This window comes from Scyliorhinus canicula, chromosome 16 (genome assembly GCF_902713615.1).
Source record: "Scyliorhinus canicula chromosome 16, sScyCan1.1, whole genome shotgun sequence".
Lineage (NCBI taxonomy): Eukaryota > Metazoa > Chordata > Chondrichthyes > Carcharhiniformes > Scyliorhinidae > Scyliorhinus > Scyliorhinus canicula.
This window is the reverse complement of record NC_052161.1, coordinates 37,132,523-37,148,501: the sequence shown is the minus strand read 5'-3', so window position 1 is coordinate 37,148,501 and position 15,979 is coordinate 37,132,523. Positions and strand designations below refer to the sequence as shown.

The 15,979-nt window shown below is 39.9% G+C and overlaps 1 protein-coding gene across 1 annotated transcript; it reads left to right on the top strand.

Annotated features, from left to right (window-relative positions):
* The first annotated feature begins 1,381 nt into the window (after positions 1 to 1,381).
* oat (ornithine aminotransferase) lies at positions 1,382 to 15,259 on the top strand. Its single transcript, XM_038821537.1, is given in 11 exon segments — positions 1,382 to 1,492; positions 1,494 to 1,535; positions 1,537 to 1,606; positions 2,716 to 2,940; positions 5,170 to 5,265; positions 5,752 to 5,879; positions 5,981 to 6,103; positions 6,197 to 6,325; positions 11,083 to 11,196; positions 12,874 to 13,018; positions 14,515 to 15,259. Coding segments are annotated over 11 exon segments (1,323 nt in total). The 5' UTR covers positions 1,382 to 1,402; the 3' UTR covers positions 14,676 to 15,259.
* Positions 15,260 to 15,979: the final 720 nt, after the last annotated feature.

Genomic DNA, 15,979 nt, shown 5'->3' with positions numbered 1-15,979 from the left:
CTAGAAAATATGGAGAATACTCAAGTCAGGCAGCCTGTGTGGAGAGAGAAACCTAGTTAATATTTTGCCAGCTGGCTGACAAAATGTAATCGCCCTGAAATGTTCATTCTGATTGAACTGCTTATTTTCAGCATTTTCTGTTCCTTTTATTTCATGTTTCCCACATCACCAGTGTTGCTTTGACGAGTGGTATACTCATAACAGGAGTAAAGAAAATGTCAAACTGGGAGATGCACAGGATAGTTGTTTTGGAGTGAGGGGCTGGACCAGAAAAAATGCCTTCCTGTTAATTACGTTGTATTTCAAAGCAAACTGAACTATAATAAAAACTAATTTATGTCAATATTTTGTACATAGTGCTTGCGTCAGTTGTGTTCATTCTGGATATGCAAATCTATCCTTGGTTAAATAGAGCAATGTTCCTTATGCATCATCATAACATGGCTTCCTTCCAACTATTGCCTGCTCCAAGCTTTCACTGACACTGAAATGAGCACCAAAGTAGTCGAGCATGACTTGATTATTCTATAATCTTTGTATCCATGCATACAATAATAATAACTTATTGGCACAAGTAGCCTTCAATGAAGTTACTGTGAAAAGCCTCTAGTCGCCACATTCCGGCGCCTGTTCGGGGAGGCCGGTACGGGAATCGAACCCACGCTGTTGGTCTTGTTCTGCATTACAAGCCAGCTGTTTAGCCCACTGTGCTGAACCAGCCCATATATTCAACAACGTGTAAATTCAAATAATTTGTTCAGTCTTACTGTAAAGAAGACGTCTGAACTTAACTAGCAGAACACTTTCAGGAGAATTCATTGAAACATCAATTTGGCTGTACAGTTGAGGGATGAGAAAGATGCTGTTTGGGGTGCAGTAAAATTTGTTGGGCACTTGATATCAGATGTAGTTGCATTAGCGCCACATAAAGGATGGTTAAGATTTTGCCTTCTCTGGGATGTTAGGGAGGTATTGTTGAATTGAGCTTATCTTGTGCATTAGTATGGGTTGTGAGTAGGGACTGATTTCCCCATACTTACTAAAGTCTATAAATCCTTCCTTTTAAATGGTGATCTTCTTGTCTTGTAATTACTTCTCATTCTGGTCCAAGTTTTATTTTACAGTGATAAATATTCAGATGTAGCCGAGAAAATTTAAGTTGACTTGTGTTAACATTGAAGTAGGGAATTGGAAAGTGATTGTTTTTCCGATTGGAAAGTTCCTCTGCATGAACTTCACTTTTAGTTAAAACTATTTCAATGTTTAGCATTGTAGTTGAATCAGTGAAATGAAATATCAGGTGAGACTAAGGCTTACTGCTACACAAATGACATAAAAATGAATACACAAATAATTAACTCTCCCTTTATTTGTACAGCAACGCTTGGAACTCTTGAGAAAAATGCTGTCCAGATTCTCACGTTACATAAATTCCAGCACTTCAGTCTTAAAGCGAAGACTCAAGACTGTGGCTCACTCTGCTGCCTCTGAAAACATCAATAAAAATTGAGAAATCACTCACGTCAGAAGAGGTTTTTTGCACGCGAAGCAAAATATGGTGCACATAATTATAGTCCACTGCCTGTAGCATTGGCTAAAGGGGAAGGTAGGCAATTCTGAATATTTGTTCTTAAACTTAATAGCGGATTCTACAATCAAAATGCCCACGCCAGATCCTCTACATCATTTCTTGTACTTTTGTACAAAATGCAATTGATATTATTTAAATTCGATTCTAAGTTGTTGATTTGTGCAAGAGTGCAGACTGTTTTGATTGAAGATTTGGTGATTGCACACCCTGCTTTGGATATCTGGACTAATCACTATCTCTGGATGGGTGAAGTAACTCATCTCGTCATCTCTTCAGAAATACTCAGCAATCCCTCCTGCATTAACATCCAGTTAGATTTAAATGGTTACATATTTTACTTCCTCTGCTCTGTTCAAATGCCTGTTTCATACACCCTTCACTGCATGAAAACAGTCCTCAAAATTAGTCTGAAATTTCCTTTGACTACTTTGGACGTGTTACCCCCTCCTCTGGCAATTTAATTTAACTCGACTTTTCTATCTTGGTAACTATGTGTATATCTCTAAGATCAATTTCATTTCTTATTTTGAAAAGCTCAAGTTCCGCTAGACTTTTTCCTTGCTTCACAAGAGCTGTGAAACCAGAACTCGACCTTGTTTTTCTCTATTCCCCTTGTTCTTCAGGGACCTAAACTTGAAAGTGCATCAATCCAGCCAGAGCACTAAGGTTTTATCATGACTTTTCTGACTGCACCAAATGCTAAGTGTCGCTCAATATTTAATTGGCTTTGCTTGGACACAAGTGCAGAATCCACTCATGCTTTTAGGTCTATTAATTTCATTCCTGACTACTTTAACAAAATTAGCGGAAGAAGTCACCCATTTTCCTTCCTATTTGCAACACTTGCCAAAATGTGTGTGCCAATTTTCTAGCCGCTTCTGTTTTTCATCTCTCTTGTAATTATTAGGATATCTCCAGCCCCTGATACCATCTGAAAATTGAACTAGTTTGCATTGATGTGAAACCACTTGAGGGATTCATCTTTTCATAGAACCAGTACAGAAGGGAATCATTTGGCACCTTACACCTGTGCCGGGGAATTTTTGATGGTTAAAAAGTGAATTTCTAATATTTGACCGAAATACGTTTTAAACAAAACTCATAGCTTTATAATCACTTTTCAGGGATTTATGTATGGGATATAGAAGGCAGACGGTATTTTGACTTCCTGAGTGCTTACAGTGCTGTGAATCAAGGCCATTGTCATCCAAAGATTGTTGAAGCACTTAAGTCTCAAGCTGATAAATTGACTCTCACTTCACGGGCTTTCTACAATAATGTACTGGGAGAGTATGAAGAATATATCACACAGCTGTTCAACTACAAGAAGGTGTTGCCGATGAATACAGGTTAGTAAACAATGATTTAGTATGGAATGTTCACAGCTGTATTTGAAAGAAAAACGTATTTTTTATGGTCTTTATTTCTTATGACGTGATAAAATACCATGCGATTTCACTGCTATATAGGTTTATTTTGTCGAATGTCTGAAGCACGTGAAAGAGTGCAAGTAGGGGCTGTGTGTTGGTGATTGCAAGCATGAGCTTGTCCTGTTCAACATCTCATTATGTATAACATTTAAGACCGGGCACTTTTAAGTTCTGCATGCTATGATGCAACTTTTGGTTGTCAGCTTCACACCTTATAGCTTTTAACCCCTCATGCCCTTTGCTAAATGTGGCAATTATGTTTTTTCAAAATCAATGATGGCTTTAAAGGCATTTATTTGTTCAGCTAATAGTTCAGTGGTATTCAGTAGTAGTATTTACATGCTTTGCAGCATGTTAGCATATTCCTGTTCCAATTAAAATACGAGCTGTTTTTTAAAATTAGCTCACCAAAGAGCTTGCTCTTCTGGAGTTAGAAAATTCATACTGTTTTAATTAAATTGCTACCTGATCAGAGTGTGGTGTTCTGCCGTTAAATACCAAGTGCATCCAAATCTGGGTGATGCATGAATCTAGTCACCTGACTAACTAGGCTGGCAAGTCATGGCACTGTGAAGGGATCAAGTGCAGGAAGGGTAGCACAGTGCCTGTGACTGTACCTCCCTAGCAGGCTAGGGCCCTGGCAATTTACTATTTGGGCATCACTTGCTGTATAATCCTGAGTGCGCTAATAGCTACACCAACTAATTTAAGTCTTATCAGTCAAACGTATAACGTGGCTCATTTATGCTTGCTGGACATGAAATACATGTACATACAGGGTCCTAATCTCGATAAAGAAAACAAATGTATTCAAGCTGTATGCATTTTTTTGAATTACCCAGGCGCTTGGGGAGCCTATTGTTCCTCATTGACTGAAGCAGTGCCATGAAGAAAGCAATCAGAATCAACTTGCCAACCAATCGGCAAGCTTTTCCCTGGTAGTCTAAATTATTGTGCTCATTTGAAATTTGGCACTCTTCCGTTAATCCTGATGGAATGCAAGGTGCAAAGCTTTGGCAAATGTCTCTCTTTTCAGTAGTTTCAATAGGCTGTAACTTCTGAGCTCCACTGTCAGATTTGTGGGTAGCCCAAAGATTCACTGGGGAACCTCTGAGAACTTCATGGGTAAAGTTTAGCAGGGCAATTGCCCTGTCCTGAGGACCATTCCAAAATGTGACCTTAAGTTACACAGTTTGGGTACATCTGACAACACCAATAGTTACCCAGAAAGTTTAAAAATTGACACCCCATCTAGCTCCTGAGGAACTATTGTACAGACATCATCTCTTCCCTCCCCCCCCCCCCCCCCCCCCCCCCCCCCACCCACCCACCTCGAGATTTCTCCCTACATAGGGGACTGTTCCCTCCCCCCTCCTGGGCCTGACCTCTGTCCCATCCCCCAAATCCTACTCACTTACTTTGGATGTTTACCGTCTCCCTGATCTGTCAAGGACCTTTACATTTACTTACCTGGTTTATGGCAGTGACTGCTGTGGGGGGAAAAAAGCGGGAGTACCCTCCTTCACTTTGACAGATTGGACTTCAATGATGTGCCCTGAAGACACTCTGTGCCGGCAAGATCAAGCCTGGCCTCAGTCGGAAAGTCAGACAAGGTGGGATGGGAGGAAAATCCAATGCTCATTGCTCTGAGGAAATTACAGCCCAATGGCTCCTTTGTTATTTTTACAGTTTTGATCGGTCATACTCCGATAAATTAAAGCAGTTGCATTCTAGATAAGTGATGCTGTTCCGTTGCCCAACATTCTGTTCTGGTGAGCAAGTGGTAAGTTCTGTATTCCTTTCTAGGGAGCATATACCATTTGCCAGTCATTTTAAGCAGTAGCTAAAACATTGGAACCTAAAAGCTTTTTTAATTTTAAAATAATCATGTGACTCTGGATTCCATTGGTAATTTTGAAGAGGTTCTTGGCATTGTGATTTTTTGTTGTTAATTATTTGAGTCCTGAGTGCTCATTTTCTAAAGAAAAGGAAAATAGCATTCCAGCAGAATGGAATGGAGATCATGAACTAATCCCTGGTATGGAGTGAAATTGAAAGGAGAGTAGAGCATGATGTGAAATTTGGCAATATGGATTTCTGGTAATTGTTTATCATATTTGCTTTCCGATTTTGAATGTTTGGATTTAGGTGTGGAAGCAGGAGAAAGTGCTTGCAAGCTGGCTCGCAAATGGGCATATGAAGTTAAAGGAATTCCAAAATATAAAGCAAAAATTCTTTTTGCGGGTAAGATTGTTTTGAAAAGTGCGACATCAGCTCCATGTAATATTCAATTATTGCAGTTGTAATTCACGTTAAATTATCCTGGTTATTTACTACATTGTAATGGCTTAACGATTTGGGGGTTACCTGTACATTTAATAGTTTACTCAGCGATTGGCTAGGGGATAGGACAGCCCATTACATTATTGATATTGCTCTTGGACTGAACATTATCAATTAAAATATAATATATAGAATGGTGCAAAGATCGTGTTTTTTATTTGGTTATTATTTGAACTGTTCTAGGTCTGGTAAAGGAAAAAATAAACATTTTGAATGCTAAAGATATTTTCTCACAGTATCAAGTATGTTGAATACATTTTAAACTCATGAAGGAAATATTTCTGTAAATGGATTTACACCACGCCATGTCCCAAGCTAGAAAGTTTGAAGTGGCTGAAAGTTCAAGTGCAGCATTAACTTTACCTTATTTAATACTCTTTGCTTCAGCTGGTAATTTTTGGGGCCGAACTATGTCTGCTGTTTCCAGTTCAACAGATCCCAGTAGTTATGAAGGTTTTGGACCGTTTATGCCTGGGTTTGAAATTATTCCATACAATGATCTGCCGGCATTAGAGGTATTAAAAAATATATAATTAGTTTTAATATTTTGTTGCAGTTTATGTTTTGCTTTAATTTTGTGTTGACATTGCTGTTAGATAATTGCCGTTCTCTTTAGCGTGCAGTCCAGGACCCTAATATTGCAGCATTTATGGTGGAACCAATTCAAGGAGAAGCTGGAGTAGTTGTTCCTGACAAAGGTTACCTTCAAGGAGTCAGAGAATTGTGTACAGCACATAATGTGAGTTTTAGGAATGTAGGTGTGACAAACGTTACTAGTTTATTGAATATGGACAAGAAATCTCCAATTGTTATGTTTTGTATCATTGAATAGATTCTCTTCATCGCAGATGAAGTGCAGACTGGACTGGCTAGGACTGGACGACGATTGGCATGTGATCACGATGATGTCATACCAGATATTGTTATGCTTGGAAAAGCCCTCTCAGGCGGCGTGTATCCTGTGAGTGATGATTTTCGGATGTAATCTGAAGTATTTCCAACATAGCACGGGTATGATAATGATGCCATGGCAAACAGTGAAATTGTGTTCAAGAAATAGGAAAGCATGCTAAGTTGCTAGATTGCTGCAAAATTCAACCCTGCAATATATTCTTCAGGGAATTGAAGCTTCGACTTTGGGACCGACATGTGTGACTCGACCACAACCCGATGGTTGACCGTTAATCCATTCAGTTTACACAAACCGGTCCACGACTTTATTCAGCAAAATAGGGATGATCAGAAAATGTGACATATCTGGGATCACTTTAAATCCAAAAGGGACAAAAAAACGTTGAATCTAAATTAAATGCCTTGTATTTTAATAAAATAAATAAATAAATGGCACGCTTAGAACTTAGTGTGAGGCACATGTGGATCAATGCAGATGTAACTATAACTACAATTAAAGATTGAAAACTAAATGAGATAATAACTCAAATTTTATATTTGGAACAAATATGCTATTACTTAGTCATTGTTCAGACGCAGAGTGTTTGTTGTATGGGGGACTGGCCATAAATGGTCAAAGAATTAGCAATAAGAAGCTTTGATGCAAATAAATATGACCTTTTATGGCAATTATAACGATGTTTTACATACAATAATGAAACCAAACCTCTCTTCCCCACTGTTGACTTATGAACAGTGCGGTTGGTCACAAATGACATCAAAGTCCGGTGTAATTTTTTTTTTCTGACCTACTAAGTATTTCCAGCATTTTCTGTTTTTATTTCAGATTTCCAGTATCTGCAGTAAGTATTTTGGTTTTGTCCTACCACTAAAAGTGATCTACAGCATGGTGTTGCATGAGCCACCAAAGGAAAAAAACAGTAAAGAGAAGGAAAATGGGGAGACCACAGACATCTCGAAAGCAGTCGCCATGCCTTTTGGGGAGTACTGTGATCTGTGTCCTCCCTGCAGTCCTTGTTACCAATGCTGGGATTAAGTAACCTCATGGTACAAATTAGAGATGCTACCAAGTGAATCTGTAATCTGTTTCACATCTGGTAGGGAACAAAAAATATCCTAACCTAAAACCCTATACGTGGCTTTCTGTTACATTCTTCATTGTTCTAAAATATCTGCATCTCTGACAGGAACAGAAGATGTTTTCAATTTTTGGAAGTGCAGGTGCCCATGTTAAACTGAGATTGCTTGTGGAGACCATCCATCAAGCAGGTCATGGCACTTGCTGCATTTAACAGCGTTTATGCTTCTATATTTCAATCCCTTGTTCATCGGCATAATTGGGTAGATCAGATTTTTGCTAAGTCTACAAATTCGCTGACCTCTGGTTCTTCTGCCGTTGCCTTAAATCTGTGTCCTTTGGTTACTGACCCGGTTATCACCAGAAACAGTTTCTTATTTACCAAATCAATACCATTCATATTTTGAACACATTAAATCCTTAGTTCCTGCTCTTGAAGAACAGCTGTGACATCAGCAAGAATCCGTATCTTCTGTGAGGGGATGGGAAAAATGGATGTTATCTGTAAAACCCGAGACACTTTGACCAGTTACTCAATCGTTTTACCCAGGTGCCTTTATTTGTGAGATGAAGGAAGGACAATAAGGTTTATGATTCAACCAAATTTATTGTTAAACACAGTAAAGCAGTTATCCCCCTTAAAGTATCCCAATCTCTGCTACCACGGCACAGGGTCTTCGCTAGAGTGGTTGATTTTATACTCTTATTCGTGCCTTTGCAGAAATTCCTCTGGCCCTCAGCCAATAAGGCCTCGAGGTAGGGGTCGTAACACTCAATGGAGTTGCTGATCGCAATACTGCAGGACTACAGGGGTCCATCTTCAAGTATATTGTCCACACATAACCGTACTCGATATTTGATAACGGCTGGAAAACTGGGTGCCACAAAGTCTAACTTAATCTGTGCAATCCCCAACAATCTATCCATTTAAATGGGACCGATTATCTCCTGATATCTTGTTGACAGGATAGGCCCAGACTTGTCCCAAGTGTCTCTATTCAGTGGTTGTTTGAATTCCCTTGCATGCAGCTGACTGTGGTTTAATTCTAAAAACTGTCCAATTTGATCTCGGGCCTAAAATTCAGGCCACTGTCCATTTTATCACAGTCCCTTCTCTTGATCCAGTGACGGACCAGTATCAGAATCTTGCGCAAACAATCCTACTCCCTAACCCAACATACATTTTGTGCAACCATAAATAAAGTAAAAAATTAAGCTGCTAGTGTATAAAATACAATGGTCGAAAATACAAAAGTAACAAATACACCAAGCAACAACAGACAAAATAAAACTTTCAGATGAGGGTTCTGAATATACCTGTTTGCGGCGCCAGATCGAGTTTTTTGCATCCAGGCGCTGCATCAGTTTTTTCCATCGGACGGGCTGAAGTGTGAGGATGGTTAAGTAGACGGCCATGTGCAGGATACCTATTCCAGTCAGGTATGGCTGGTGGCGAACTCATGGATGTATTTGGATGTTGGAACCCCAATCCCAGAAATCCTTCCATCAGATAGTGACTCTGATCTCACTAATATTTCTTTTGATTTTCCCCATTTGTTGCACTATGACGAGGGTCTTGTGTGCTGTGGCCATTTGTATCTGAATTTGTTGTAATTGCTTGGGCAGAAGTGTTATCCCGGTGTTGCATTTATCACCGTACTCCCCCAGAGTCTGCCTGAGTTCATTTCGAGCATTTCATAGAATTTACAGCGCAGAAGGAGGCCATTCGGCCCATCTAGTCTGCACCGGCTCTTGCAAAGAGCACCCTACCCAAGGTCAACACCGCCACCCTATCCCCATTACCCAGTAACCCCACTCAACTAAGGGCAATTTTGGTCATGAAGGGCAATTTCTCATGGCCAATCCACCTAACCTGCACATCTTTGGACTGTGGGAGGAAACCGGAGCACCCGGAGGAAACCCACGCAGACACGGGGAGGATGTGCAGACTCCGCACATACAGTGACGCAAGCCGGAATCGAACCTGGGACCCTGGAGCTGTGAAGCAATTGTACTATCCACAGTGCTATCGTGCTGCCCAATTCTAGCGGGGGCGGTGCTTTGGCCTGTTGCAGAAAGTGGCGATGTTGCATGTTTACACCCCGTGCTGGTATTGTCCTCGCGAGGATGTTATACAGTATTCCCCCCCCCCCCCCCCCCCCGTGTGACATAATTTTCCAGATTCCAAATTTCCAGGGTACAGTTTAGATCAGTCCTTGTCCTGAATCTGCACAGGGCTTACTCATTCAAATATACACAACTGTTCTGTGTGCTCACATTTGTCCAGACTAATGCCTATGAACCTCCCTTCTTTCTCAACCACGTGCAGTTGGGTCCCATCATATCCCAATGACATTCCCTATTGGATGACTCCTATATTTTCTGCTCCAAAGACTCTCAACCCAACTTTGTTATTTAAAATTACAGGGATCCCTAACACCATCCCCAGTGCGGGGTTTATCTACAGCTATCGCTAAACCAGATCTTGGTCAGTTGTTGTAATTGACAGTTAGTGTCATTAGGGACAGATGTTCAATCTGCTTTTCGCTGATCCAGAACGGAACCTTCCCCTTTCTGACTTGTTTGAGGTTTTCTCTCAGTTGCTCCACCATCCACTGCCTGTATATACTGAGCAAGGGTTTGGTTCTGTTGCCTAGCATCATCCTTCACCCTCCCCATGACAAGCTGTTAGTTTAGGCGTGTCCTTCTAGCACAGCAACCATGAGGCTGCTGGCTTGTCCCCAGCCAAATCTCCCTCTGCGTCCTGCCAAGTGTCTTCATTTAAAAAGGTCTGTTCTACTTGTTGGGTCAAAATTCTGAGCTTTCTGTTCAGAAAAGGCAAATCAAGCATGTTAATCGTGGATAACCGTGCACTGTACGAAGTTGCTTGGTCATTCGGGATCTCGCACTGCTTGCACCACTTCGGCCTCTTGTCTATTCTCGCAAAGGCTGTTCCTGTCTTTTTACCCAGTAGCCTACGGGGCAAGTGAAGGTATAGTTTCCTGAGTGGAGAGAGACACCAGTCTGGTTGCTGTGTCCGGCTAGATCCGCCATTACTGGCATCAATTCGTAGTGTATTGATTGGTTGCACTATGGTTATGTTAGTGGACCAGTAATCCAAAAACCTGGATTAATGTGGTGGCAACAAGAGCTGCAGCTATGGATTGATGAAAGTCTGCGATAAAAAGCTAGTATGGTGACCTTGAAACTACTGAACTGCTATTTCAAATATTCCTGGCTGGTTGTCTACTATCCTTTACTGGAATTCTCTGAACCCCCCTCCCCCCCCTCTGCCGGAAGCAATGTGGAGAATTGGTGCCGGTCAAGGTATGTGCCGACTCTCCGTGCAACCTATATCCTAATAAAGTTTCTGGTGGAAAGCCATTGTACATTTCTGTATGTGCAAGACCCTACACATGAAAGTATCAAGATGACTGTATTTTGTTTTTATTAAAGTTCAAATGGGGATTGCAATCGGAGGTTGTGTTGGCCTATTTTTTGCTTGTGCTGAATAGTTTCTGTGACCGTTGATCTTAAACAGGAGGCAGCTAAAAGAATTTCCTAATTAAGTACAGTGCAAAAAGCCCATGTCTTACTGACTGTCTGAATAAACAATCTAGTTGAGCTGATTTTAATTACTCTTATGATGGCACTTGATTCTAAAGAAAATATTGCTGAAAATTGTATGTTTTTCATAAGGAATGAAGTTAATTTTTCTCTCTCCACAGGTGTCGGCAGTGCTTTGCAATGATGAAATTATGTTAACAATTAAGCCAGGTCAGCATGGGTCCACGTATGGTGGCAATCCTTTGGCATGTCGAGTTGCTATTGCTGCACTTGAGGTATGTCTGCGATGCAGGCAGGTGGAAATTCGCTGCAGATGAGTTTTTAATGCCCAGTTAGCTTGATCTTTCACTTCTAATAAATTCCCTCTTAGTGGAAATACTTGAATAATTGATTATCAGATTGTCATGGATGAACAGCTGCTATTTATAAAGTGTGATGATCTCGATAATCTGTTCCTAGCAAGTAGGACAGGGCACTGAGCAGTTAACAGATGAAAACTTGTGTGGGGAGTGCAGTGCTTGTGGGAGGGGATTTAAATTGACTAACTATAGATATGGATTTAAGTTTGGGAAGGAAAGATGGAATAAGAAGGCAAAGTTCAAAAGAGCAGTAATGTAGTGCTAAACATTAATCTTTGGAGTAGTGAATAAATAGTAATGTACAACTGGAGGAATGTAGGATGAGACGTGTAACCTGGTTATAACAAGTGTTTTCTGCATGGACCTTGAGGACACAAGGAAGGTTTGGATTAATATGTGAAAGCTGAAGGAAGGTAAACTGAAAGCCATTCAAGAAATCAACCCTTGGAGTAATAAAGCAGGTTCCTTCAGAGAAGAATCAATGGGAAATGTTCTGAAAAGGGATTTTGAAATTTGGCAGCTGGTGATATATGGGATTAAAAAGACTCGAGAGTGGGGATTGGGTTAACCTAATGCATAGGTAATACACTATGTATTGAAAGGTTGATGAAGTTGCACCTAGAGCTATGTAGTAGCTTTTGGACTAAAAAGAATGACTTTTATTTGGATTGAAGGAAATTTAAACTTATCCAGGACTTGCCAGGCACTCTGATAGTGTAGCGACAGCCTTGGGGTGGTCATAATAGAGTGGTAGAATTGGATATCATTGGCACATACAAAAGCTTACTATATGCTTTCAAATACTGTCTAGAGGAATAGTATGTAAGTGATAAAAGGGAACTAAGCTAGAACCCCTTGGAAGTCTTGCGGATGTAACTGCATTGGACATGTTATTCTTTTCCCAGTAACTTCATTGCAGTGTTAATGTGAGCCTACTTGTGACACTGTTAAAGATTATATAACATGTTGAATTGAACATGTTGAAGATGAGCTACACACACGATATTGAAGGAGAATGTCGTGGCTGGTTATCATTGGGCTCACAGTGTCGGCACATACGATGGCAATAATTTTGACCAGTAATGTTAGAGTATTGTGGGAGATCAGAAATGGGATGAAGGCAGTACCGGCAAAGCTAAGGGCTTCAAAGTTGGATGGCATCATAAAGAAAAAAGGCAGATTAGAAATAATGCAATAATTTGACATTCTAGAGATTTATTTCTGAAGTTTTTCTTTGAAAAATACTTCATGCTGATATGTTACTGTGAAGGAAGCTATTGAGGAAGATAGTTCAGCTTGAAGGTTTCAAACCTGAGCTACAGAAAATTTAAAAATGAAGAAGCTTGAAGTAGTGGCATGTCTGGTGGAAAGTTTTCACCCAAAGGATGATGGAATTTTTGACTGTTATCAGGAAAGCCACCGAAACAGACCTTGTACATGTTTCCAAGCAGCAATAAGAATGAGGTTCTGATCGAGGAAGGTAGATAGTGTTTGTGGAAAGGAGAATGCATGTTCAAGCCTAGTTGGCTTTATTTGTTCCTAATGACTGGCTAAATCTTTTTTTTACAATATCCCTTAAACTGAAATATACAGGTTCTTGAAGAAGAAAATTTGGCAGAAAATTCGGAGGAGATGGGAATGTTGCTCCGAAGCGAACTCATGAAATTACCATCAGATATTGTGACTTGTGTGAGAGGAAAAGGATTATTGAATGCCATTGTTATTAGAGAAACAAAAGGTACAAAGAGCCTTTCTACGTATTGTAGCAATTCCAGTCAAGCAGCACAGGCGATCTCTTGAGAGACTATTTAAATAAGTTTAATTGGGGGCCGAATAAAATGCAGCTAGAGGTGCCTATAACAGATGTCAAATTTAATCTGTCAACGTGAAAGAATCATTGAGCTAGCAATGGAGTACCATAAGGAAGACAAACGTACCCTCACCATTGTTTTTGCAATTCTCTGTACAAAGCACCAATGCTTAAACTAAGTCATCTCATAAGTCTAATCCAATTTATTGAAAACACTTAGTGCCCGGGGCGGCACAGTGGTTAGCACTGCTGCCTCACAGATCCAGGGTCACGGGTTCAATTCTGGCCTCAGGTGACTGACGGTCTGTGTGGAGTTTGCACTTTCTCCCTGTGTCTGCGTGAGTTTCGTCCGGGTGCTCTGGTTTCCTCCCACAGTCCAAAGGTGTGCAGGTTCAGTGGATTAGCTATGCTAAAATTGCCCTTAGTGTCGAAAAAGATTAGGTGGGGTCATGGAGATAGGGTGGAGGCATGTGCTTAAGTAGGTTGCTCTTTCTAGGGGCCGGTGCAGGCTCGATGGGCCGAATGGCCTCCTGCACTGTAAATATTTATGAAGGTGCAATGTTTGTATTTCTGACATCGCAGGGTAGCACAGCGGTTAGGACTGATGTTTGATAGTGCCAGGATCCTGGCTTTGATTTCCCACTTGGGTCAATGTCTGTGCGGAGTCTGCAAGTTCTCTCCGTGTCTGTGTGGGTTTCCTCCGGTGCTCTGGTTTCCTCCTATAAGACCCGAAACATGTGCTTGTGAGGTGAATTGGACATTCAGAATTCTCCCTCTGTGAACCCGACCAGGCGCTGGAGTGTGGCGAAGGGGCTTTTCACCATTGCAGTGTTAATCTTAAGTCTACTTGTGACAATAATAAAGATTATTATAAAAAAAAATTTATGTGCCATGTTAAACTTTGGATCCTCTTGGTCCTATGCCAAATAAGTTTTTAAAAATTTAATTCGGACAAAATGAAGCCTTAAGCTGAACAGCTCTTAACTTAATTTGCTTCCTGCTCAAAGTGTAAATGAGGTTTCTTGCCTCATTTTTTCCCTCCCATGTTTTCTCTTGAAGTTAATGGCTGAACCTGAGCTACTGGCTGACCTCCGCTACATGTTTGTCATGTAAAGCTAGACGAATAACCCCGTTTTTCTAAGCTGGTTACTGTGGGGTTATATTTGAATTCAAGCCAGTCAGAATAAATATATGTGAGGTAGCAATTAAGAGCATCACCTGCCTGTCTAGCTCAATGCAAGATGATTTTGGTGCGCTAGTACCGCTGTACTTGCACAAAGGTGATGTTGAATGGTTTTGCAGTTGAAAGGTAGTTTACATGGTGAAAAAGGTCATAAAATATAAACAATTACCAAGATTTGTTTTGAACAATCTCAGAACTGTTATTTTCGATAGCTTTATTCAACCTTTATTCCCTGTTTCAGCCTTTGATGCAACAGAAATTTGTATTCGTCTACGTGATAATGGCCTGCTAGCTAAACCAACCCACGGACACATCATTAGACTGGCACCACCCCTGATAATCAAAGAAGATGAATTAAGAGAATGTGTGGACATCATTCAGAAGACTATTTTGTCTTTTTGAAGTAGATTAAAGCTGTTAATACGAAGTGTTTTCAATAAGTACTCAAGATCATGTATTCGTGACTTCTTTGCAGTTATATAGCATTTGTTGCACGCTATACTTCGGATTTTGTTTGAAATAACTGATGCCTACGAAGCTTTTCTCAAATCTTCATCTTTAATTAAGAAACTACATTTAACTTCAGTTATAAACCAAAGACCTGAAGTAGTCCTTGCTTGACTGTTAAACCAGTGACAATTTATACTATGCTACAAATCTGATTAAAATGTAGAATAAAATCCTAGGTGAAATCAGAAGTTTGCTAAAAGTTTCCAAATTAACTTGAAAGATTATATATATCCATCACTGTGGAAAATTGTTTTCCTGAAAATAATTCACTTCTTGAACTGTTGAATTTTTGACATGACATTTCTTATATGTACACTGATATATGAAGTCTGATCCAGTTTTAATTTTTTTGGGTTGTAAGAATCATAGCTCGTCATAAAGCATTGCTCATGCTCACATACACTTTGTAACATTCTTGAAGGAGAATTCTGTTACATTTTTTCCATTGAAATATATTAAATGAAATTGTGTTCCTATTGAGTGGTACTGTTTAATAATTGGAAAATGTCATGGATTTTAGAATGGATTTTTTTTTCCAGCTGTGCAGGAACTTGATCTGTTCTGCTATGATAACCATCATGAAATAGCCATAGTTTAATGTAGTAAAAGTTGGTGCAGGGGAACTTGTTTTCCATTACAAAATTTAGTTGATCATTTGTCGAACTCTGTTCATGTAGGACAATCGTGATTAACGGCCTGTGCAGTAGCACAGCTTTTGGTTACTGAACAGAAAACCTGGTAGGAAAAGGCCCACAAGTCTGTATATTTGAACTTTATGCTTTAACAAATCTATATTTTTAGTTTTCCCATTGAAGATAATTGTTTACAGAGTTAATTCTGTTATAAATGGGTGTGTTGATATTGAATTGTTCAGTTGTATTTTTGTGAAATTACATATGGGTTGGGAGTTGGAAACTCAACAATGTTCTAGTATTCATTGAAGTAATTCTTTTTGGACTTTAAAAAAAACTTGTTTCATGACCTTGATACAATTCATCCAATTTTAAAGGTTCAGTATCACAAATGGTGCTCAATGCAGCAGCATTTATTGAGTTTACTGCATGTTTTAAGATACTCACTGGGCTTTTTATGTGCCCACCTGAATTATTACCTTTGGTCTTTCATTTGTATTGACCTGTGCCTGCCCCCCACTTGATGCAGCATTAAAAAGATCAGGAAGGGTTGAACATTGGTGT